Genomic DNA, 24764 nt, shown 5'->3' with positions numbered 1-24764 from the left:
CAAAGTTCTCATATACCTACATACATACATACATATGTACGCGCAAAAATTGTGCTTAGCATACTTAAGTGATACATTGGCAGAATAAATTAATATAATAACAAATATAAATATGAATGCAAATCACTTTTACTCTCATTCCGCTGCAAGCCAACTTCTTTAACCTATATCCGCGAGGCGACGATCATAAACCTATATAATTAGCATGCATATTACCAAGTACCACAAGTATTGCATACATAGCCTGTAGGGAAAATCTTTCATTCGGAATTGATTCGTTTCTTGTACATTTAGAACTAATACTAGTTCGCGATAAAAAAATGGTAAACTTAATACGACGATGTCGGAAGTTCTCCCCCTTTTCTTTAGTTCCGCACCAGTTCTAAATTCTGCAGTCTAGATCTGGTTCGCTTTTCTCCTCTTTTTTTATAGTTCCGAACCAGTTCTTGAGTGTGCAGAGATGCTTGCTATTAATTGTTAGATTCCAGAAGGTCCCTGTGTCGAAGGCCGCCACACGCAATATGTTTAAATGATAATACAAATTTTTTCCAAACTATGAAAAATCATCGGTGAAGTCCAGAATGAAAGCGCATTCCAACGAAAAACCGGAAAAACAAAAATCTATTTAAAGTAAACAGAGATTGCTTGGTGTCCCGTATATCCTTTTCTATAGTTCCGAACCTGTTCTAAATTCGTCACCTTAGTTATTGATTTCTAAAGAAAAGTTGTTGTATTCTTTGGGACCTAACACATTTTCTGTGACAATTTTGGACTAAGCAAATTAAAAAAATTAGCATGAATTAATGGAAACGGTTAGAAATAAAATATGTTAGTAAGTAGTTCGATCATTTAGAAAATGATGCATTTTTAATTGTTCTCGCTTCTTGCATCAAAATGTAATTTTTTAGAAAAATTGCACGTAGCAACTTTTCACTCTTAGCTAGCGATTTGTAGTTTTAAGAGGTAAAATAAAACAGCTCTTTAAAAGCACCACCTTAGTTACTGTCGGACCGGTTTGTTTTGGATGATAAAGAACTAGTACTGAAGTACAAATTTGATTCACTAGTTCGGGTTTTCCCTGCAGGGTACATACATATGTATGTACATTAGACTGTACCACCATACAAAAAAAAAAAAATCGGAAGTGTTTTTACATTGTAATTATAAAATCTATTATATTTTAAAATTTTCACCAAAATATTTCGAAAAATTTAGTGTTTTATGAAAAAAAAATTTTTGTTAAGTATTTTTAGAAAAAAAAAAAATCACCTCATATGACAGTTTAAGCTTAAAAAATTTGCATACAAATATTTGAAAACTGTTCCCAAGGAATCATAATAATAAGATTTTTGATGCTGTTTTTGAACTTTATCGCTTAGTTTAAGAATAACTTAGCCAAAACTTGACCAATTTAGACTTATGAGGTATCATTGGAACGGTATGTTCTCACCTTTTTTGTTTGCATATTAACTATTTTTATTCATAAAAAACTCCATTTTTGGAGGTATTTTCAAATTGGTCCAGCTCACGTAAATCTTAATATTTTTCCGAAATATTTTGAATGAAGTCTTCAGATATAGTAAATTTTGTAATACCGGCGGAACAGCCGAAAATTTTTTTTGGTAATGCAGTCTAATGTGCATATGTACGAGCAGAGACATACATATGTCCGTATCAGTTAAAGAGTACGGGATCAATGACGTCATTATTTAATACAGATTTTTATGGGATTCTGTGCGACAAAACATACGTACATTATATAGACATTTTTATGTATGAAAGCAACTCTAAAACATGTTTTCAAAATAAATGCGTAGCAGGTACTAAGCTTTATCCCACGTTTTTCCGCTCAAGCAAAAGCTATAGGCTCAGAATTGTTTTAAACACCAGATTTTTCAATCATGCGGGAGCGTCTACTTCATTCTTTGCTGATCGCGAACACCAACGCGACATTCTACACACATAAGTACATACATACATGCATCTGTTTTGTTGATCAATGAGCAGCGTATTGCCGCGGCGCCGGTATTCAATTTAAGCAAAACTATATTGTTTAGTTTACTAATGCTTGCCAACGGGTTAACAAGTCACTTTAAAAAACGTGAGACGCTCGTAAAATTGTACAACGTATACACGTACAAAAGTAATTTTACGGTTCCGGTTTACATTTGCAAGTAAAAAAAAATTGCGATTTTTAACGCGAAAAAATCAAACTAACCGAAGTGCCTACAAATTAGTGCAAAAAAAGAAAATACGATTATTTCAGTGCCTATCAAAACAAAAACTTATTTTCGAAAATGAACAACTGGTATTCAAATTATCTGCCTGGCTGGGCGAATCGTTGGCTAGCTCCACCACGACCAGTGAATCCTTATCGTGCTATACGACCTGCGTATGAAAGTAATTTAAATTTTTTAAATTTGGTTTTAGAAAAATGCACATAGATTTTCAACTACTTAAGTATATTTATTTATTTTTTTTAATAAATTTGGACATGTAATTATTTGTTTTAGCAAAACATTTTTGTTAGAATACAAGTACCAGATTGTTGATGACTTCATTCGATTGCTCTTTTGCGCGTTTCGTTGATTAACCAGATTTACTTGTTCTTTTTCTCTTGATTGCTATGTTTTTTTTTTAAGTTTTTTTTTCGTGTTCCCTATCTAAATATATAGGTACATATGTATGTACATTAGACCACGTCAAAAAAAAGGAAAAAAAAAATCCTGCAATGTGACTGGAATATGACTCAAAATTTAGCATTTGGTATAGTTATGATCCTCCATGAATCTCGCCTCTCTAGGACCATTGTAAGGGGTCCCGCGTCCAGCCTTTAGTTTTCCCCATAGGAATTACGCGTAAGGAAATGAGTTATTTCCCTTTGAGGTCAATATAATTTTCTAGGATCGATGAAAACGGTCACACACATTGATTGATGCCATTTAAGTATTATACAAGCTCAGATTATTTAAATTCCTTAATTATCTTTCTTTAATCCCTTGTCGAATTTGGGTTAAATGTAGTATATACCAAAATTATAATTTTTTTTTTGACTTGGTCTAATGTACATATGTACATATACATATGTATGTATATGTATGCAAAAGTCTAGCGCTTCCGCGCTTTGTATTCAATTTAAGTGCTCTTCGGTGGTAGCATATCTTCTGCTTTAATGTATTGGCTATTAAAATATGTGGTAGTGTTTTGCATCAAATAAAATAAACGAAAGTGGCTATAAGCATTCATCACATTTGTTTTGGTAAAAAATTTAATTTATATATATATACATACATATATATATATTATTATTTTTTTAATAAGAATCTTAAACCGTCAGAAAAATAAAGTGCTTTTGTGAGCGCAAAGTGCACTGAATGTGAGAATAGGCTGTCCGCTATCCCAACCAAAACTGGTGTTGTGCTCCTCACTAGAAGGAAGTACGTCTTCTAAAGAAGCCACTATTCAGATTTCTGGCGAAGTGATTAGATAAGATTAGCATTATAGGAGGGAGCAGGTCACCACGTGAGGTCCCTCGGCTGAAAGCTATTTAGGTCATGTTTTTCTAGGTATGGTAATCCTAGGCAGCGAAGTCTGGGCCTAGTTAGACCTTGATAATGGCGCAGAATGTGCTCTGCTGTTTCCTGTTCTTCGTGACATTGGTCATAGTTAACAACTCCTATGTTTGACAAGTGTTTCAATTGCCTGTAGTGGCAAGTGAAAAAGTCGATAAAAACTCTTACTCCGCTCTTTGTAAGATGGAGGAGTGTTTCGGTTATCTGGATATTTCCGGGATGAAGCACTTACTGGGTAATTCTAGCTAAGATAGTTGAAAATCTTTTGTAAGACAATTGAAAGACAGTAGGCAAGATAGTTTGTTTATTCTGGCACAAAAAAGATCCTCTACCAACTCCCGTGGTGGAAAGCTTTTTGACAGAAAGCACTTATAATCATTTTGCTCGAGCTGCTCCAACAGTCGCAATGGCCGAGTGAGCAAAGCACCGGTGTGCTATTCGAGAAATCATATTTTGAGTCGTCGGGCAGTGGAATTTGTATTTCCTTTGAATTTAATCTTATTTAATTTAATTTTCTTTTAATTTTTAGATTTTATTTTAAAAGAGAAAAAGATTTTTTTTCGATTCATTTTTAGGAACTTATTTTATTTATTTTTCTTTCTTTCAATAAATTTTTTTGTTTAAATTTCATTTTCTTGCAATTTTTAGATTATCAGCCCAATTCCGAATACTCCCGGGGAGTTTGTTCTCCGGGAGTTTGTTTCTCCCGAGAAAGAGATCCTCCAATAATTAACTCCCAGGGATTAGCATTTTACCCGAAAATTTAGGAGGAAATATGAACTTCAAAAGAGCTGTTTGACACTTTTTTGACAGCTCAACTCCGCCATTTAAAGTAAAAAATCCTTAAGGCATTTTTATTCATTATAGTAGGAAAGAGAGAAAACTCCCAGGAAGTTTATGTTCACTTAATTTTTAGGAACTTGTTTTTTGGTTTCCTTTTTAATTTAATTTTCTTTTAATTTTTTGGTTTAACAATTTTAAATAATTTAATTTTTATAAACTTATTTTATTTTCTTGTTTTTTTAAATAAATTTTTTTTTCTTTTTTAATGTAATTTACTTTTAATTCTGTTATTTTATTGTTTTAAATTGAACTATTAGATTTTGATTTATCATTAAATTTTTAGAAAGTTAAGTGTTTTCTTCTTTCTTTAATGCTTTTTTTAAATTTAATTTTTAGATTTTGTTGTTTTAAAAAGAAAAGTATTTCCTTTAATTTTATTTGAATTTAAGGAACTATTGTTATCTCTTTTTAAACTTAATTTCCTTTTAATTTTTAGACTACATTATTTTAAAAAGAAAAATATTTTCTTTAATTTCATTTAATTTTTACGATCTTAAGTATTTTAATTTTTTTATTAAATTTTTATGAATTTTTAGAATAAATGGTTTTAAAAAGAAACATATTTTTTTGAATTTCAATTAATTTTTAGAAATTTATTTTATAAATTTTCTTTTTTTTTAATTTGATTATGCCTTTTTTAATTTAATTTTTTTTTTTTTTGATTTTATGATGTGTTTGTTGGTCGCTCCACTTTCTATATAAGTATATGCTGCCTCAAACTTAGCATGCACCTCGGCCTGAAAGACAGAACATGCTGGTGAAAAAGAGCCCTCTCGGTTGTATGCTGTAGACTCCTGCATCGATGCCATGATCAGTCTTGCAGCCTTCGGTATACTTAGTGTGGCTATTCTTCCTGGTTTTGTTAAAGTTAAGAAGACCCGAAAGTTATGAAGGCACAGGCCCACAAGACTAATACGAAGACCTTCCTTTTGTTTTATAACGGCGAGGGGCGATAACAATGTAGAGAGGAGGTAGGTCTAAAAGCACCTCAATAGTCCCGGTTGGTGTTGTTATCAGCGAACCAGTGTTGCCCACACAGTACAATCGTGGTAGCTTGCTGAGGTTGGCTTCATATTAGTCATACTCTTACTCCACCCTGCGGGGCATTCTTTCGTCGCAGGAATCTGACTTTTCATAGAGTGAGTGTTATGGTTGAAGATTTTTGGACGCTTGCTATCCACCTGCTGTGGTTGTAATTCTAGATGGTAAATTTTTATGGAAGCCTTAGGTTGAACAAGATACAGAGGTCTGACAATATAACCAGGTCTTTAGTAAGTAGTTAGCCCTGGTGTGGTGAAGAAGAGTCCCAATCAGTAGCGTGGGAAATCTGGTTACCAAGTTTCAAAGAATGATCTACGTGTGCTGTGAGGGAGCTTTTCTTAGAACATATGGGGCTGCACTGCTAAACCTATTGTCATTTAATGACTTTATTAAAGCCCACTTTTAGGCTTAAAAGGAAGGGGCGCGACGTCGGACAGTGTGATATTAAGCGGAAATTGCTGAAGGCAGACAAATAGACGCTAATGTCTTTTAAATGTCACAGCACAGCAAGCCATCAGTTTCTTTGCTGAAGAGCTACTGTCATATTGAGTCACCTGAGGCTGGGTTGTGGCTTAACACCAATAGACAGTTTGAGTTTAAATTTTCTAGAATATTTACTGGTGACCTCAAAACTTATTCAATGCCAGGAGTTGTCACATAAATAAAAGTAAGTTAACGAGGAAATTCACTGAAATCCGCATACATGACAATTCCTCTTAGCTTTCCTGTCTTGAAGAGAAAATGAGAACAATACAAGAACCGGTATGTGGTCTGGATGCTAATTTCTTCGCGCGTTGCATTTTTGTCATTCGCTTTACTCTTTTCACAATTTGGGCTGGAAAAGTGCATAGCTTTTCATGTCTAACTGCAACTTTACCTTGATTCTGTAGTAAACCCTTAGAAAAATACCAATTTTAATTACATACATATATTTCTCCAAGTACAAATTTTATTTAAACCAAGCTCAAATAGATTACATTCCGATATACTACTGCCATATCTTAGGGTCACCATCTCGATCGCATGATATTCCTTTGTCTCTTGCGGCACACATCAGATATCACCCTTTAGATTGAATACGCTTCACTTCGCGCACTTTTACTTATTCATATTAAGCAGCAATGCCATTAAGCTATATGTATTATTCATAGTCTGTAAAAAAATTTTATGAAATTAAAAAAGTACTTTTTTTTACGGTAATTGGTGAGTACTTTTACAAAAACCGGCAAACCAATTTCGAAAAAATTACCAGCTTTCACTTTGATTGGCTTCTGCAGCATTTCCATGTAGATTATTAGATATTTACGCATTTTCGGCATACACTGTACCCATTCAGCATGGTAGACGGCATCGTTTAATGCACCAGAATTCAAGATTATTTCATTACCACAATAACATGGTATGAAAATTTGTAAAGTCATTACAATCACAGCCAAAATTAGTGTACAAAATTGTGAGGGATTTTCGAATATGCTGACCTGAAGTTAAAGGAAATATTGTGTATGCATTTAGTTCATAAGTTAATTTGTTTTACAGAAAAAATAGAACTTCAGAGGGTAACTGCTATCAAGCGCCGAGCTGAAACTCTTTGTGTAGCTAAGCTATACTAGCTAAGTACTATTTATCACAGGACGAACTGCTATCAGACTAAGCGAAACGCTTTGGTTAACAGTTTCGAAGACTGGACGCTACGGAGTTCTCCACATTTTCGATTTAATCTCTGATTACAGAGACTACTGCGTCTCTGAAATAGCTCCTAGTAGCCCCTTCTCAACCTACATTTCCGAATTTGGGTGGAATGATGTGTCAGGAGGAAGGGAGCGGTGAACTTTTTCACGGATGGATCGAAACTCGAAGCCAGGATTGGTGGAGTGGTCTTCTGCCGAGGCCCTCCAACAACACTGTTTATTTTTCAGACAGAATTTGCTGCCGTTAAAGAAGCAGTGGACTCATTGACGAAAAAAGAGGTAAGCATGCTGTCAGGGTTTAATTACAAAATCATCAAATTGGTTTGGTAAATCAAGGCTCCAGTGAATTATGAAAAGTAAGTTCCAGTTTTGAATCACTGTGCAATGGTTATGCACTCGAACACCGGCAGAGAATGTCTGACCTTCTACTCAATTGCGTCGGAGTTTCTTTGGGAAAGTGCATGGCAGACGACTTGGCATGGAAAGGTACCCTTGAAACTTTGTGACTAGATAGGAAACAGTTGGTGCTCCAACTGACCTCCTGTGGTTCACTTATAGCTCAGCGAGCACTCGGCGAAGAGCAGGTTGGGACTGTGATTGGTCATTTTCTAATTCAAGCAAGGCTAGAAATCATACCTGATCCCTCCCGATGAAGCTGATATGAGAAAGATGAGGCGGAATGACCTCAGTACTTTATATTATGCAGTCTAGCTTTCGCGAGGATAAGATTCACATATTGCGTCCAACTGGACATGGGTAAATAATAGGGCCAGGTACAGCTGGAACTTTCCGGAGTCTCATGAGTGAGACTCATAATCTTGCCTTAGTTACTACCTTCAAATATCGTTTGATTTCGGACAAAACTATATACTATTGACTAGGATTATTTATTTACCTTTTGCAGTCGGTAGGCACTAAAACAGAGTACAAATGAGGAGCACATTATCTGTATAAGGAAGGGAAATGAAACGAAGATCTCACAACTTTCTGATAATCTTGAAAATGAAAAAAGAAATCGGCAATTAGTTTTCAACTTAGGCTCTTTCAATATTTCCAGCATACACACTTACTTCTTTGTTTTATCATGTAATTTCGCTATGCCCACAAATTCTTCTAAGAGTCGCATCTCACTGAACTCGCTCCATCGACGTAACTGCTGCCTCTGTTTGCCCATTTCCTCCAAACGTCCGGCAATCATTTTATAACACAACGACAAATGCAACAGCATATAACATTGAATCATATCCAGTGCACAATTGGAGAAACAAGTCACCGGCATTGCCACTAACTCATAAAAGTACGCATACCAATAGCCGCGTTCATTTTGCCAATCGAAAGGTGGCGCATAAGGAAATGGCAATTCGTATTCTGCAGCGAAAAGTACACCGACGAAAGCGATTGTAACCAGCGTGATACTCATGAAAAAATACATAAATGCAATCCAACGATAATATTTATGCACACGCGCCCCAAACTGTCGTTCCTCGTGAGTACGCAAGCGGAAAAGCACATCATTAGCGAGCGTGTAAAAAAAGTTCACAAACAATCTAGCATTGAGCCAAACATTGATGACCTTGGCCAGCAATGCCAATTCTGTTAACGACATATACATAATGTAAGTGAACTTTTGCAAATCATTCGCCTGCGCCACATCCAGCCACATCATCACCGTGTATGGAAAGGTGAAGGTGAAATGTAAAAGATAAGAATAGGCGGCATACAACCTTTGCCTTGGACCGCTCGAGCGCCAAAGGCCCATAAGTTGTAAGATCTTTATGATGCGTCGAGCGCCGTTGATGTTGTCAAACTCCATTTTTGTTTTATATAAGTACTCGAGTTACTGGTAGACAAAACAATTTTTTTTTTTTTTTAGAAGTTCTTTCGGTATTGCGAAACAAACTTGTTAATAAACAGTCAGCAGTGATGATTGTTTCACTTTGCACGTGAAAAGGACTTTGCGTGGCTTTTATAATTGATTTGGAAAGCAGTACTTGAAGAGGCACAGTTTTTGGGTAGGTGGCAGAAAGTTTTTGTTAGAAGAGTTAAATATTTTCTTAAATAATTATGAAAATGCTGCGCTTAGTAAAATATTAAAGTCAGTGGGAAATCGTTTATTTTCAGTGTGGGAACCTATGATTAGCCTCCCAAGTTGTATGCAAACTGTTAGCCAAACTTTGGGTACAAAGTTTTTAGCTTTAAGTAGCTGTAAAACGCTAGGCGCGCCGACTTGGGCAAACAACTTTATCAGAAAATTATAGCTTTGTAATCGATTAAGAAGTGTGTTGAACTCATTGATCTATTTATATATACATATACATATATTAGAGGGCTGCATGAATTCATTCAACCTTCTAGCAAAGCAGAGTACAGTAGATATGAACATTTTACTTCACATACAAAACACTCAGCGTTTGGAATTTTGTAAGTTAAGAATATCGAGCTCTAACCACCAAAATAACGCAAGCGACATTTTTTCAAAATTTTCTTTTTGATGCAGAAATGTACCTAGATGCTCTAGGAATATTTCTGCATCAAAAAGAAAATTTTGAAAAAAATGTCGCTTACGTTGTTTTGGCGGTTAGGGCTCGATATGTACATTTTGTTTTAAATTTTTTTTAACATTCAAATCATTCAAACTCATTTCGGTAAAACTTTTTTTTACAAACTAGTTTGTTCGTATTGTAATAGGAGCGCATCAATACATGCATACATACATACATACATATGTTTGTATATATTTGCATAGAAAAAATATTTTTGGACATTTATACAAAAAATTGTCATTTATTTCAATTCAATTTATTTTCACTTTGTTTGAACATTGAAATGTCGACACATGTATCCGAACAGGTATTCACTCAAATTCAAAAAAATTTTAAGTCAAAATCATTCATTCGTTTTGTATATGAATAAGTCATAAGCCGTTTTGAATGAATTCATGCAGCCCTCTAATGTATATGTAATACGCTGAGGAATTTTTTGTCTAGACCATCAGATCTGCACCGATCTGCATTCGATTTTTAAAAATGAGGAGTAGATATGCTTTAAGGTTTTACCTTTTTCGAAAAGAGTTGCCACTTGTTATAAAAATAAATTAAATTGTATTTCTTTACTACGTGCGGGGGGGTTGCCATCTGTTTAATAAATTAAATTCAATTTGAATTAAGGGAATTAGGTAATTGAAATACATATGTATCATCATATTGGTTTCAGACGCAAGAGGTTTAAAAAAGTAGTAGTCAAAGAATTTTCAAGAGGATTGACACCTGGGTTTCAACATTAAGCATTTTTTTGGGGTGCTTGAATAGGGTTGCCACCTGTTGACAAATTTAAATTAAAATTATTTGAAAAGTTAAATGAATTATTAAAAGATGGGTACCATCGAAATAGGTTTGAAAGGGATTTATTTCCGAACTGTAAGATAGTTGCCACGTGTTTAAAAAATCAAATTCAAGTTAATTCAAATATGTATCACAATGTCAAACGCAAGAGATTTAAGAAGATTTAGTTTGAAAATATTGTTGGAAAGGGTCATGTACATAGATATGCTATAAGGTTTTATATTTTGAAGTTATATGTAACTTTCTTTTAGCAGTATGGGGTGATTTGAAATTTGATAAAATTACGGCTTTAGATGAAACATTTGGAATAATTATTTTAGTTTTTGAATAGGGTTGCCACCTGTTTTAAAAGTTAACTTAAATTTTGGCGTTTTAACGCCATGCGGGCTGACCGACCGGTTTTAACAAATGTTCAAATGTAAGGGGCTGCAAATTTTGTAAGCCAAGAAAAATTATGAACGCTGTGTAATTTTTAGGTAAAATCTCCATGACCACTGTAACATTTAACATGTCGGTAATGGGCTACTTTTGCTTACGCGTAAAACCACATTTAGCGCATTTAGCTCTAAATGCTACTCTAAATGTACATTTATCCATACAAAATTCGTCACCTAAATGCAACTCCATTTTTGCATTAAGAATCTAAATGCTAAAAGCAACCCTGTAATCTTCCAAAATTTCCACGATTAGAACATGGTTTAATGAGAAACAGTGACAACATTGCTTTTTCGCGTATACAGTGGCTAGCTGCGTTTCAGTGATCACCGATCAAGATTTCATTTATTATTTTACATTATTTGGATAGAGAAAAGTTACGCAAATTCACCATCGATGTGATGGTGATAGAAATCTGGATCAATTTGTGATCAACTCTGTTTGTTTTGTTTCCTAATTAAGTGAGAAAATTTTAATTGACAGCACCGACAAATGAATATATACACAAAAAAATGTTCGGTTACGGTTAAAACAATTCAAGTTTTTGTATTGAACTTTTGGTTTCAAATTTATTTTTTTTTCTTTTCAGTAGGGTTTTTTGCACATTATCTTCTGCGTGAGAATTGATTGTAATAGATACGGATCTGAATAAGCGACTGGAACACGGCTGTTTATCAAAAGCATACGATTTCTCGAACTCGCGTAAATGTATGTACATTTGCTAAATGCGATAGCATGAACGCTCTTCGAAAACATATGTTCGATAGTGCTAAATGTTGCATTTTAAATGCAGCAAAAACGCTGCTTAACGCTGTGGCAGCATTTTACAGTTTTGATTAAAGATTCCTAACACTCCTTCCTAAACTGTGGATAAAAGGTGCATAGGATGTCCATGTGAGTAAGGCTTATTATTGAAGACTGAGCCAAAAGGTTGTAAAAATATGAAACGAGGAAACAAGTAAGGTCCCCAGTACCTAAGGCATAAAAACTCATTATAAAAAGATACTTTTCTATATTTGTTTATATGTAACTCTTAAAATAGCCATTTTGCGTGATATAAATATGCGAACATTTGTTTGGTGCATACTTTTAACCTACACCTATCGCTTCAGTTCAGTTTTGTGCAGTCAAAGTCAACATATTAATGTATCAGCGTCAACATTAAAGCATCAGTCTCTTTTATTTCTAAACTATAATTGATGGAAATGTCTTATAGATACCAGGATATGAGATACCAAAACCTGCACCCATCAGTCAAGCCCGATGGATGGCGAAAATTATTTATTATCTTTAAAAAACCATTTCCCATTTCGTGAGAGTACGATATATATACGATTTTTGTATCAATTTTTAAACCATTTTAATAATATGTCTACTTACTTGTTCTATTTAAAAAATTGCTTTCTTACGCAAGTGGCATCAAGAGCACCGGATGGTGATTTAGGACTTTTAAAGGAACTAGAGAAGTTCAAATAAATTGACGAAGATTTTGCAGAGGCAGTGCAAGGCAAACTTCGTACACATTTATGGTATCTTAACAAAGTTAACATTGCTTTGACAAACTTCGATGAAGAAGTGGATATTAACACAATTTGGGTGGTGGTGAAATCATATCACTGGGATTAGGCCACTTTGTCTCTAATAATACAAACTTTTTTTAAAGCATCTTAAATAACAAAATTATCGGTGTTTATCATCCATGGGATGGAAAAATATTATAAGGGAGTTTCTATCCTTGAAAAACCATTCTAAGACAACATTCCCAACAAAAGTATAGGCCATTCAACCTAATGAATATTCTATACTCTAGAAAAATGAGCTCCATGTTTTCCATTTACTGAAATAGAGTTTTCGTAGACTTGCGTAAATGAAGATTTTTCTTAAGTTTTGATTTTCATATGCCTTATAATATCCCTAAATTGCAGTGTTTCTTAAAAGCGAAAACTGTTGAAACAACTGCATTCGATTCTCATTTAAATTATGTAAAGCGCATATAATTGCCTTTCTTGGAAACATTTATAAAAATTACACTGGTTTACAGCAAAAATGTTCTATAGATGCCACTGTCTGATTGCTCGGTGATTCCGAAAATCGAGATATTTTTTTATCTATGGATAACATTTCTAGATATTTGCAATTTACCGTTAATCAGCTTAAATGCAAGCTTAAACTGAATAATCGTAATACGAGATACAACAAATCAAAGGTAATGAAATTCTCCATAAACCATATACATCACTTTTCCCCGATAATTTCTGAGAACACTCGTCCTACTCAGGTGTATGTGGCGTATGAGTAACACTCTATTCTGCTCATATTTCATACGAAAAAAAAACCTTGCGCATTTTCATTTGACCAATCATTAATAATAATAATAATATATTGGCGTTTATACATATGTAAGTGTTTGGCCGAGCTTCTCCTACGACTTGTGCCGTGCGCCTTGATGTTGTCACACAAAGCGGAGAGACCTACAGTTTTACGCCGACTCCGAACGGCGATTGTATTTTTTTATGAGAAGCTGTTTTTCATGGCAGAAATACACAAGGAGGTTTGCCATTGCCTGCCGAGGGACGACCGCTGTCAAGAAAAAAACATTTTCTATATTTTTTACGATGTTGCTTTGACCAGGGCTTGAACACAGGTTCTGATTAGTGAAAGCGCACACTGCTTACCACTACACCACAGCGGCCGACCAATCATTACCTTCTTATTTATCCATCGATTTTCCCCAGGGTAGCTAAATTTTTTTCTAAAGGAACCGGCTTTAACACAAGTGCCAAACATTTAAAAAGAAAATGTTGATTTTGAAATTGTTTCCCTTTTAAAGTTTTCATCAAAAAAACAAAAAACCTGGAATGATTAATCCATTTCTAAGAAACTGTCCGGCCTATCGAAAAGTGATGTACATATATATGGTTTATGGAGAAGTTTATTTGCTTTCATTTTCCGTATCTCGTATAACGATTATTCAATTGGTTTGTTAGATATGAAAATTAAGTGGAACCACTCTTTGATTTAAGTTTAATAACGGTAAGTTGAAAATATCTCGAAAACGTATACATAAAGAAAAAAATTAATCCGATTTTCGGAATCAGCGAGAGATTCTACATTCAAATTGGATAGTGGCGTCTGAAGAACAAAAACAAAATTAAAATTTGTGCTCCAGTGTAATAAAAAAAAACTACATACATAAATAATTTTGGTTTCGATTGCAAAAAACTGTAAGTTGTTAGTCCATTTTTTGGCTTCAGGTCCAGGGGGCTTGGGATTCTTCCACTAGATATGTCCTTTTCTTTCTGCGTACCTGCGTATTCACCGAAAAAATTCAGATGTTTGCAATTTTAATATATGTATACTTGCGTTCCAGATGCTCACGATATTCACGATTTCCAGGTTTTTTTTTTACAGGAAAGCGATCCAGGTGCCAAAAAACCTGTAAGTCAAAGCACTTTTTTGAGAGTAACTTGCACTCTCTCTCAGTCAGAAGTTGCAGGATTTATTCCGAAGTTTTTCTTACTGCAAGTTCATGAAAAGTGTGCATTTGTAAACAAAAACAGAACGCGACGAAAGCAAAGAACCTTACATTTGTTAAAAAATTTAAGTAGTTACAGGAAAAGTGGTTTTTCGCGTTCCAGGTGACTTTTACTGTTTCGTTCTCGCTCCTCTCTTTCAAGAGAGTAATTTTGTTATTTGACAGTTATACAAGTTTTTACACGAAGTTATCTGGAACACCACTTATGTACATATGTATCTCGTAGGTACTCCATTGTACATACGCAACTACATACATATACATATGGGCATGTTTATCACACAGATCTACAGTGCGTATGAGTGATCTTGCATTGCTCACTCTTATGGCTATGGTGACCATCCGTACTGTATTATACGGATTTCGTCAACTGTCCTGGTAATTTATTTATTTCATGCGGGACTCCAACTGTTCTGTATTTTGGTTGCCTTAACAGCTCATAATAATGGCATGCCTATGAAACACTTTTTATTTTAAAATCTCAACGCTTGTGATGCGAATTGAGGAGTACATATCGTCGCTACCATGTCAAACTATCGAATGTGAATATTGGAACTTTTCAGGAGAGCAAAGAAACTGTTGTAAAAAATTTTGTTGTCATTAGGAAAAAATGTGGGATTCGATACTTTTTTAAAGCCAGTATCTTCTGCTTCTAAGAAGACTAAAAATTCGACGCAAGGTATCGTAAATGAAAAAGCACTTTTGCACATTCGATACTTTGACATGGTAGCGACGATATGTACTATGTAGATGGTTTCTGAAGCTATAATTTTCGTAGAAAATCTAGGTGTTTGTGAGTATGAATCGAAATTAGACGTTAATGATTATTGGTCAAATTTCTGAAAGAAATTTCATTAGTATTTAGCTTTTCAAAGGTTTCTTACAACGCATTTCACGTTAAATATTCTGTGTGGAGCAAAGCATATTGAAAAGGTGGCAGCAGTAGAGCAGCTGATTTCACTTTTGTCGAAAATTTCGTCTTTAAATTGTCATTTTTTTTTTACATTTTACTCTAAAATTTCAAACCTTGCTTACGTATATGGATTCCAAAACCAACTCAAAAATACACAACCCGGCTTGCTGTTTTTTATCGGATACTATTACCTGTCCAATGTGCCGTGGTGTGCAGGCAATTTTCAAATTTTATGAAGAGAGAAGTAATTCATTAGGCGAAACTACGCAACAACAAATTATTGCTGATTGTATGGGGGATTGTATCTTCAACGTGAGAAACTCCATGATAATGTTGTAATAGTAAAGAGTTATTAAGGATGGAATTGAAGTGGAACCCTTCAAAGTTACGCTTTGCAATTCAGCTCGTTCCGAATGCTATTCCCTGCATTGAGCTTGGCCGAAATCCGAGTCTAAAAATAATCCGTTGTATAATACTCGCTCGTGGTTCAAAATGAGTCGGATATTTTCGTCACGTTTCCCTGCCTCGTAATGTTTGTAACAAATTAAAAAAAAATCCCGAGCACAAATTACAAGGATATGGAAAAATATTATACAAATGTGTGATGTTACAACTGAATAAATAATTATGTACTGCTTTTACAAAATATCGAAAAACATATGCGAATTAAAGATGCTGTTTCGGGGTTAATAAATCTAGGATCATTGAAAAAGGTTTTAAGATCTTCTAGCTTTTGTGGAAAATATGGTCAAGATTATTTTTTGTCCCACATTCGGCTGCCATAAATATGGTCACCGTACTTATGGCGTTTTCGTTTCACCCGAAAAATGTTACCTTCTCATTGCCCCCTAATCACAAACACTAAGAACCGAACAATGAAAAGGCAAAATTGTGTCTAGAAACGAAAACGCCATTAGTTTAGTATTCAAAAGAAATCAAATTACGAGTAATTACTAATTAGCCATAAGAGTTTACAGGGTGTGCTCAGTTGTTAGCGCTTCTGACTTTGCAGATCGATGATGCGGGTTCGATTCCTGCTGAAGCCTAGAAAAAGAGGTCTGATGAGGAGATGTGGTGATCTCCGAAATAGCAGCTATAACTTTTACAGCTTAGACTTTGTTGCTTTTTCCAACAACAATATTGAAATAAATATTAATAAGCCACAATAATATTGCGAGAAATCAAAATTATTAATTTATGTTATTGTCACTGTTGCACTGCATGAAATCTAGAAATAAGATAGTGACGCTCACAGCTAATTGTTATGCACACACTACATTAGATGACATTTAATAGAACAAGTCAATGACAAGACGATTGATTGCGACGATGTCGCAATGAACATTTATTAAACTTGAATACATATTTACAATTTCAACACTTTTCATTTTCATGTTTCCAATTCCAGAAGTTTGTTGTTGTTAGTGTAATATTGTTCTTATTATAGGGATCGGATTTCTATGCATTTACATATTTTGTTTGGTAAGTCATAGGATCTTAAAGATTAACAAATTAATGTTGCGAATCAAGAGTTTTGTGTTAAGATGCCATCGATTTGTTAGTGCATATTCTTACATATTTTGCCATAAATGCATATATAGGCATATATTTTTGACAAAAAAGCATATTTAATTGCATTTTTATCAAAACGCCATTTGTCTTCATAGAACGGACGAATCACTCCACAATTGCAAGAGCATTTGATGGATTCCATGCAACTATTGGGTACTGATTTTGTCGCATTTTAATGTCATTGAGGCAGCGCCATATATCATACATTACATCTACATATGTATATGCTCTATAGGCATTTCTGCATCAAAAAGAAAATTTTTGAAAAATATGTCGCTTACGTTTTTTTTGGCGGTTAGGGTTCGATATGGCATAATCAGCAAAGGCGCTAAAGGTATTTTACCCAAAGTTACTGCACCTTACTTGTTTGGCACGCAATGCACCGAACGGCCGAAGATGTAAGAGCCTTGCTTCAGTGATGTTGATGATTTAATATCGAATGGGAAAAATATATTTTTAAAATCTGATTTGCGCGTTGAAAATATTATTGCCTATGCAATGCAAACTACAGCTTCTTGTCGGAAGGAAAAAAAATAATTGGCTGAACAAGTGCATCTTGTGGAGACTGCCTTTTACTACTTTTCAAGGGCAAAAAAATCAAGGAAAAATTGGATACAATTCTACAAAAGGACAAAAAAATAAGGGATTTAAGGAACTTAAGTGATAATATCTGGTGTGCTAAGTAGCCAAATGGCCGCAAGTGACAGCTGTTAAGCAGGGATCACACGACTTGTACATTTGTACAGATTTGTACATTTTGGCAGTTACAGAGTGGTGTTGTCTGGAAATTCTTTTATTGAGCTGAACTCAAAAACACCACTATGTGACTGCCAAAATGTAAAAATTTGTACAAATATACAAATCGTGTGATCCCTGCTTAATAGCTATTATCCCAATGAACTAGCTTGATTGAAGTAAATAAAGAAAATAAAAAAGCAAAACAAATGCGAGAAGTGTTTTTGCATATTTTTTTGTTTGCATATTTTTTTGTTTGCATATTTTTCAGTTTTTAGTGCATAATTTCGATTTTTTAGCGCATAAAAATCCGGGCACTAGTTATCATAGTCATAATTACAGTATTTTCTCTCACAAACGATTTGGTTTGTTTTATATTTTAGTTTTGCACAAGTTTTGTGTAGTTTGTAGTTTAACAGCTGAAAATACTTAAAAGCTGTACTACCTTGGCTATAATCTCAATTGAATTAATGAGCGTGCAATTTTGTTTGCAACTGCTTCAGTGTTTACAAATAAATAGCACATAGTGTAACCAGATTTTGTGTTACTAATAACTAACGACGAAATAAGTAAGCAATCAAATTATAAGTCAAATATTGAATGTGTTACATTTCCGATTATAATTTATGCGCACACGAGTGGATGCATGCAGGCGTATAAAAGTAGGTACTAGACGTATGTACATTTGTACATACATACATGCAAGCGTTTCTGGGCAGGCACGCCTACGTTTACACATTTTTAGTAATTGATTTATGAGATCATCTTTGGGCAGAAAATAAACTTAGAAACTATGAATAACAGCAAAATATTCAAAATTTTTTTTGCCAACGTTTCTGAGTGTAATAAGTAGCTCATATTGATTTAATTTCTCGTTGGCCTAAAGCCCAGAGAGATTTGTCGCTAGATAAAAACAAGAGATGTAATATTTTAATTCAATAAAAACAAAGGCTTAGAAGCGATAGATTATCGACCTTTTGAGAGATTTAAAAATACCAATTAGTCTTCATTTAAAATTAGTATGTACTATATATCTATTTAATAAGCTTGCGAGCTAAGATATAAAATGGAAAAAAATCTAGTAGAACAACATTTTTTGCTTCTCTTTAGCTATGTATGTTTTTTATCTTAGCTTTTGTTTTCGTTTTTCTATTAAAAATTTAATCCTTTAACTCAGCACACTTTCGATTTCAGATTCCGCCGACGCTGATGCCATACTCACCGTACTCAATGCAGATCTCTGCCTAGAAGAGAATAATGACGAACACAAAACAGATCATTTCTTTGCCGCCAAAGAAGCTTTAATTGTGCGACGCGGTGATCCATTCCGCCTGCGTATACACTTCAATCGTTCATTCAATCCCACACGCGATGCCATCAGTTTTATATTCACCGTCGGCGATGATCCAAAACCCAGTCCCGGCCATGGCACACTGGTAGGACTGGTGCCACGTGATGGCATCGATTATCTCGGCGATCCACTGGATTGGGCTGCAGGCATTGAATCACACGAAGACACAGTACTTACGGTGCTCATCAAACCTGCCGTCACTTGCCCCGTAACCGAATGGAAATTAGATATCGATACGAAATTGCTAACCGATGGTTCGAAAACCTTTTCCATACCCTTGCCAATTTACGTGCTCTTCAATCCGTGGTGCCCGGACGATCAAGTCTACATGGCCGATTATGATAAACGCAAGGAGTATGTTATGCACGACACAACTCTTATCTGGCGTGGTTCATATAATCGCATGCGTCCTTCGGTGTGGAAGTTGGGTCAATTCGAGCGTCATGTGCTGGAGTGCTCAATAAAATTACTCGGTACAGTGGGACGCATACCCCCCGCCTATCGCGGTGACCCAGTGCGTGTGGCGCGTGCACTTTCGGCCGCTGTGAATTCGGTGGATGATGATGGCGTAATACTGGGCAATTGGAGCGAGGACTTTTCGGGCGGTACGGCGCCAACTAAATGGATTGGATCAACTGAAATTTTGCAACAATTCTATAAAACACAGAAGCCTGTGAAATTTGGGCAATGTTGGAATTTCTCGGGTGTACTAACCACAATTGCGCGCACGCTCGGCATACCGTCGCGTATTGTCACTTGCTACTCGGCGGCGCATGATACGCAGGGTTCGCTGACAGTGGATATTTTTATTGATCAAAACAATAAGAAGTTGGATGCGGAGACCACTGATTCCATATGGAACTATCACGTTTGGAATGAGGTGTGGATGCAACGGCCAGATTTAGGTATTGGTCCGTATGGCGGCTATGGCGGTTGGCAAGCAGTGGATGCAACGCCACAAGAGCCCTCGGATAGCATGTACCGTGTCGGCCCGGCCTCGGTAGTTGCAGTGAAGAATGGTGAAATATTACGTCCTTTCGACTGTGGTTTCGTTTATTCGGAGGTGAATGCCGACAAGGTATACTGGCGTTACAATGGCCCATATCAACCCATAAAGTTACTACGTAAGGACACCTTGGCAATTGGGCATTTAATCAGCACAAAAGCGGTGCTCAAGTGGGAACGCGATGATATCACAGATACGTACAAGTACGAAGAGAAGACTGATGAGGAACGTAATACGATGTTAAAGGCATTAAAGCAATCGCAGAACGCTTTCAGTCGCTACTACTTGAATGACAGCTTCAATGAGGTGGAGTTTGATATGTCGCTGAAGGATGACATCAAGATCGGCGAGAGTTTCACGGTAATAGTGAAAATCACAAATAAATCCAAGGATAATGTGCATGTGGCGAGCGGGCAGTTAAATTGCGATGCAGTGCTATATACAGGCATCAATGGAGAGGAGGTTAAGACGATGCCCTTCGAAATAGAATTGAAGCCAGAAATGTCTGAATTTGTGCGAATGGAAGTGCAGTTTGAAGAATACTTTAGGAAATTGACATCGCAGGTGAGTTAATTTATAAGGCCTTATTTTTAAATGCTAGGATAGGTAGGATAAGCCTACCTATTTAGCCATAGAAAAAAGAATTTCACCTTAGAATTTTCTGAAAACTTAATTATGATATTCAATATTGTCATTATTATCGACCTAATTATCGTTACCGATGACGTTAACGGCATATTGATCGTGTATCGATCTTTTTTTGTAGAAGCGACTTTCATAGTTAGTTGGTTTTATGATATTTGCCTGTAGATACTTAACCTTGCATTTGCCCTTGGCGACCTAAGATTCTATCTGCTTCCCTAATAAATGCTAAAAGTGCCCTGGGTTCCTAAGAATAACGGATTTCACGGTGAATGATTTTCGCTCTAAGTCTATCCACTCGATAATTGTAAATCTCAAAGAAGACTATTTCAGCCCGCAAAATAGTTCCGGTCCACAGAGACAGTTAGCCTTCCCTTGCCGGTTCATTGGCAAGCTAGTTTTCATATATTCTGCAATGGCCCGGTAGACAGCATAGTGTTACCATGCTTCTAGCTGGAAAAAATTGAAGAGTTTGCAGCTGATCATTCTACAGGATGGGGCCCTGATGGCCGCTTGGTTGTCTGAAGAGCTAACTGCGCCTTTCATATGTTTTTAAATTTTTTATCTGGCACAGATCGAGATTGCTAGCACCTCGGTCTGAGAGTCTGAGAACCATCTGCCACCGCAATAGAGAGTCTACATAGTACTCGGTTGATTAACACCCGCACCTGCCTGTCTTTTGCTCCATATTTACCCCCTCTTCTCGGTCGGGAATTTTGACCAAGAATTTTCTGCCTAAACACATTTCCCTTGGCTTTAGCAATAGCGTGAAATATTTGAATTTTTAACTCTCTCGAGGCTGACGCTACTTTAACAAAAATATGAAGTTGATCCTATGACAGAAAAGTAGATAAAGCCAGACTTTGAAGTTTATTAAAACGTGGTTTGCATAGCAGTTTTCTTATGAGGTTTTAAGCACCAGACGAGAAGGCTTTAGCGAAAATGGAACAGACTATAAGGTATAGCCAATCTATTAACTTAGAGTTCAGACCCAATGTCCGACCAAAAAGTCGTCCACAGGTTCACTTGGCTCGGGTGGCTTTAATAAGAGTTTCGCCTTAGTATATTATCAAGCACAATTCTAAGATATTTTACTTCGTAAAAGTGTTTAAACACTGCCCCTCCAAGGCAGAACAACTTTTGGCGGCACTCGCTAGCTCTCCAGTTTGATACCACAAGCCGGATGACCGATTTAGGAATAAATAAGACGTATATCTTCATTTTTATCGTTGTACGGATTCAAAAAGGCATGAAAAAATATTCCTTCGGACGAACACATTTTAGGTCTACATAGCTTTCATTAGGCCCATTAAGCTCTACGGTCCTTTGGTATGATGATGTGCATAGTTTCAAAGGTATGCTTAATCACGAAAAATTTAACGAAGATATCGCGCTGTGAATACAGGCAACAAAATCGCTGACACAGTAATTTACGAAAATTGAGCGGCTGATCAGTCTATTTCGTTCTTCGATCCAACTTTTAAAGGTGAATTCACGTTATTAAGCAGCAAGACGATTGGTATACGGGGCTTCGGCTTATTGAAGAAGGGAAAATTTGTGCGTTTTGCTCGGAGAATTAAATTGAACAGCCATATAAGCTACTAATCCTCGAAAGTGCCGTGTTAACAAAGTCATCTACATACAGGCGGCAATTGGGGCAGTAATGGTTAGGTTAGGTTAAGCTAAGGTGGTTGTACTAAAAAAGCGAGTACTTGGACCATAAGCATCAGTCCTTTGTAATACAACTAATTAAGAATGGTAACTGATAGGCTTCAGCGGAAAGCAGCGTCTGTCTATAACGAAACGTCAGATGTCAGATCCTGAGCGCTCCTCGGGGCTGGTTAGAAAGTTCGAACCAAACTGTTTAGGTCGCACACTCGCAAAAGCTACTTAGCTTAAGGAAGAGTACTGAAATGATCTCACCTAATCGTTCTATAAGCAGCTGGACCCGAGAAATTTACGCTCAGCGCATGAATACCAATCGGATATCGTCCAGTTAGCATATATCCCAGAATTGATATGTAGACCGTCTCCGGTCAAATTTGGGCTAAAATTATCATGAAAATTCCAATGTCCTCGATTTTTTCGAGCGATATCTGAGCTGATGCGGGAGCCACCTATCCAAAAGTTGTCCATATGTAGTAAATGATACCCACAGTCTCCCTTTTCTCTCTCTTTTTCCAATCCAAATATAAAAACACAGCTTAAAAATAACACTTTGTTCTTTACCTTTTAGGCCGCTTTCAATATTTCGTGCGCTGCCAAGGTGAAAGGTACCGAATATGAATACTACGCACAGGATGACTTCCGAGTACGCAAACCGGATATCAAATTCACATTCCAAGGAAAAATTATTTCCCAGCAAGCAGTGGATGTGATTGTACGCTTAACAAATCCGCTGCCCATACCACTTAAAAAGGGTTTATTCTATATTGAAGGACCCGGTATCGAGAAAGCGATGAGATTTAAGGTAAGTGACCAACAGGAGTAATCAAATTGGTATCAACTTGATTGCTCGCATTACAGGCTATGCTCAATGCGAGTTGTGTCATGTACATAGCCACTACATATTTGTGAGTGTTGCATTTATTTTTTATCTCTTTCCAGATCGCTGAGATCCCAGTCGGTGGCACAGCTGCCTCAACGTTCAAATATGTCCCACCTTATGCGGGACGTGGTACACTTCTTGCCAAATTCAATTGTAAAGAACTCGATGATGTGGATGGTTATATTCACTATGAAATTGAGCCAAGACCTGAAGATGTTATCAACAATGGAACACATCGATCGCACAATATCATACGGCGTAGAACCGATGTGATAGCATGAAGAGTTTATTGAATAGTTGTTGTATATTTTATGATGAAAGTTATCGGATTTATTTACAAAGTTGAAGTAATCTCTCAATAAAACCGAAAAGATTTTTTATTTATTCAACATTTTAATTTTGATGTGTAAACATCTTAGCTCTCCGTATTGGTAAAATTTGCGTTAACCCAGCAGAAAATTTGTAATAGCTTCGGGTGTGTACAAATGAACATTTCTGAACCAGTTCACGGATAGTTTAGAACCATTTCAGGATCGTATCGGAACCAGACCATTTCGGAACCTCTTTAGCACTATTTCGGAACTAGTTCTCGACCATTTGAGCACTAGTTCTGGACTATTTCGGACTATTTGAGAAACATTTCGGGACTATTACGGGATAATTATTGGCCTAGTTTATGACCATTTCGGTATTAGTTCAAGGCTAATTTAGGATTAATTTGAGACTAGTTCGGGATCATTTTGGGATTAAAAAGGGATTATTTCGAAACCTTTACAGACGTTGTGCGAGATAATTTCGGGACAAGTTCACGATTTTTTCATTCGTTTCGGGACGAGTTCAAGACTATCTCGGGACCATTTCGGGACTGGTTTTTGACCATTTGAGACTGGTTCAGGACTATTTAAGGGCTATTTCGATACTAGTTTGGATTCATTTCGGAACTAGTGCAGGCCATTTCGGAACTAGTATAGGACCATTTCGAGATGGTCAGTGACTATTTCAGGACATTTACGAAATAGTTCAGGAACATTTCGGGTGTAGTTTGGAACTGTTTTGGGTCTAGTAAGGTAACTTTTCGGGGACTGCTTCGAGATTATTTCGGCGCAAGTTCACGGCTTTTTTATAACCACTTCAAAACTTCTTAGGGATTAGTTCGGGATCATATCGGGGTAGTTTGAAACTAGTCACGAAATGAAATTTCTAACCTAACCTATTTATGTACATTAGGGTGCATCACTTTCCATACAAAAAAATGGGTGCTGTTTTTCCATCGGAGTTTTAAATTCTATTATATTTTAAGACTTCCGCAGCAATATTTTGGGAAAATATTAACATTTACGTTAGCTGCACCCATTTGAAAATACCTCCAAAAATCGATTTTTTTTTATAAATAAATGTAGTTTTCTTAAATAATTTTTCTAAAAAATTTCTTCAGATCATAGAAAAGATTACTCTTAAAATTTTAATTTTACCAACGGAATCAAAATAACGCGATTTTTGGAGATATTTTCAGATGGGTCCAGCCCACGTAAATCTTAATAT

General features: G+C 35.9%; 2 protein-coding genes across 2 annotated transcripts; one reads left to right on the top strand and one right to left on the bottom strand.

Annotated features, from left to right (window-relative positions):
- The first annotated feature begins 1995 nt into the window (after nt 1–1995).
- Nucleotides 1996–23606, top strand: LOC118740814 (annulin). The gene is made up of 4 exons (XM_036472506.1): nt 1996–2400; nt 18870–20596; nt 22911–23144; nt 23282–23606. The coding sequence occupies exons 1-4, from the start codon at nt 2298–2300 to the stop codon at nt 23501–23503; spliced, it is 2286 nt and encodes a 761-aa protein (XP_036328399.1). The 5' UTR covers nt 1996–2297; the 3' UTR covers nt 23504–23606.
- On the bottom strand, nt 6555–8957 carry LOC118740815 (odorant receptor 94a-like). Its single transcript, XM_036472507.1, has 4 exons — nt 8215–8957; nt 8040–8139; nt 6668–6934; nt 6555–6608 (listed from the first exon to the last, which is right to left on the bottom strand). Exons 1-4 carry the CDS (start codon nt 8955–8957, stop codon nt 6555–6557), a joined length of 1164 nt encoding a protein of 387 aa, XP_036328400.1.
- Nucleotides 23607–24764: the final 1158 nt, after the last annotated feature.

The sequence above is a fragment of the Rhagoletis pomonella genome, unplaced genomic scaffold (genome assembly GCF_013731165.1).
Source record: "Rhagoletis pomonella isolate Grant_MI unplaced genomic scaffold, Rhpom_1.0 Rhpom_scaffold_00006, whole genome shotgun sequence".
Taxonomy (NCBI): domain Eukaryota; kingdom Metazoa; phylum Arthropoda; class Insecta; order Diptera; family Tephritidae; genus Rhagoletis; species Rhagoletis pomonella.
Note: the sequence above shows the minus strand (reverse complement) of the source record. Positions and strands in the feature narration are given on the sequence as shown.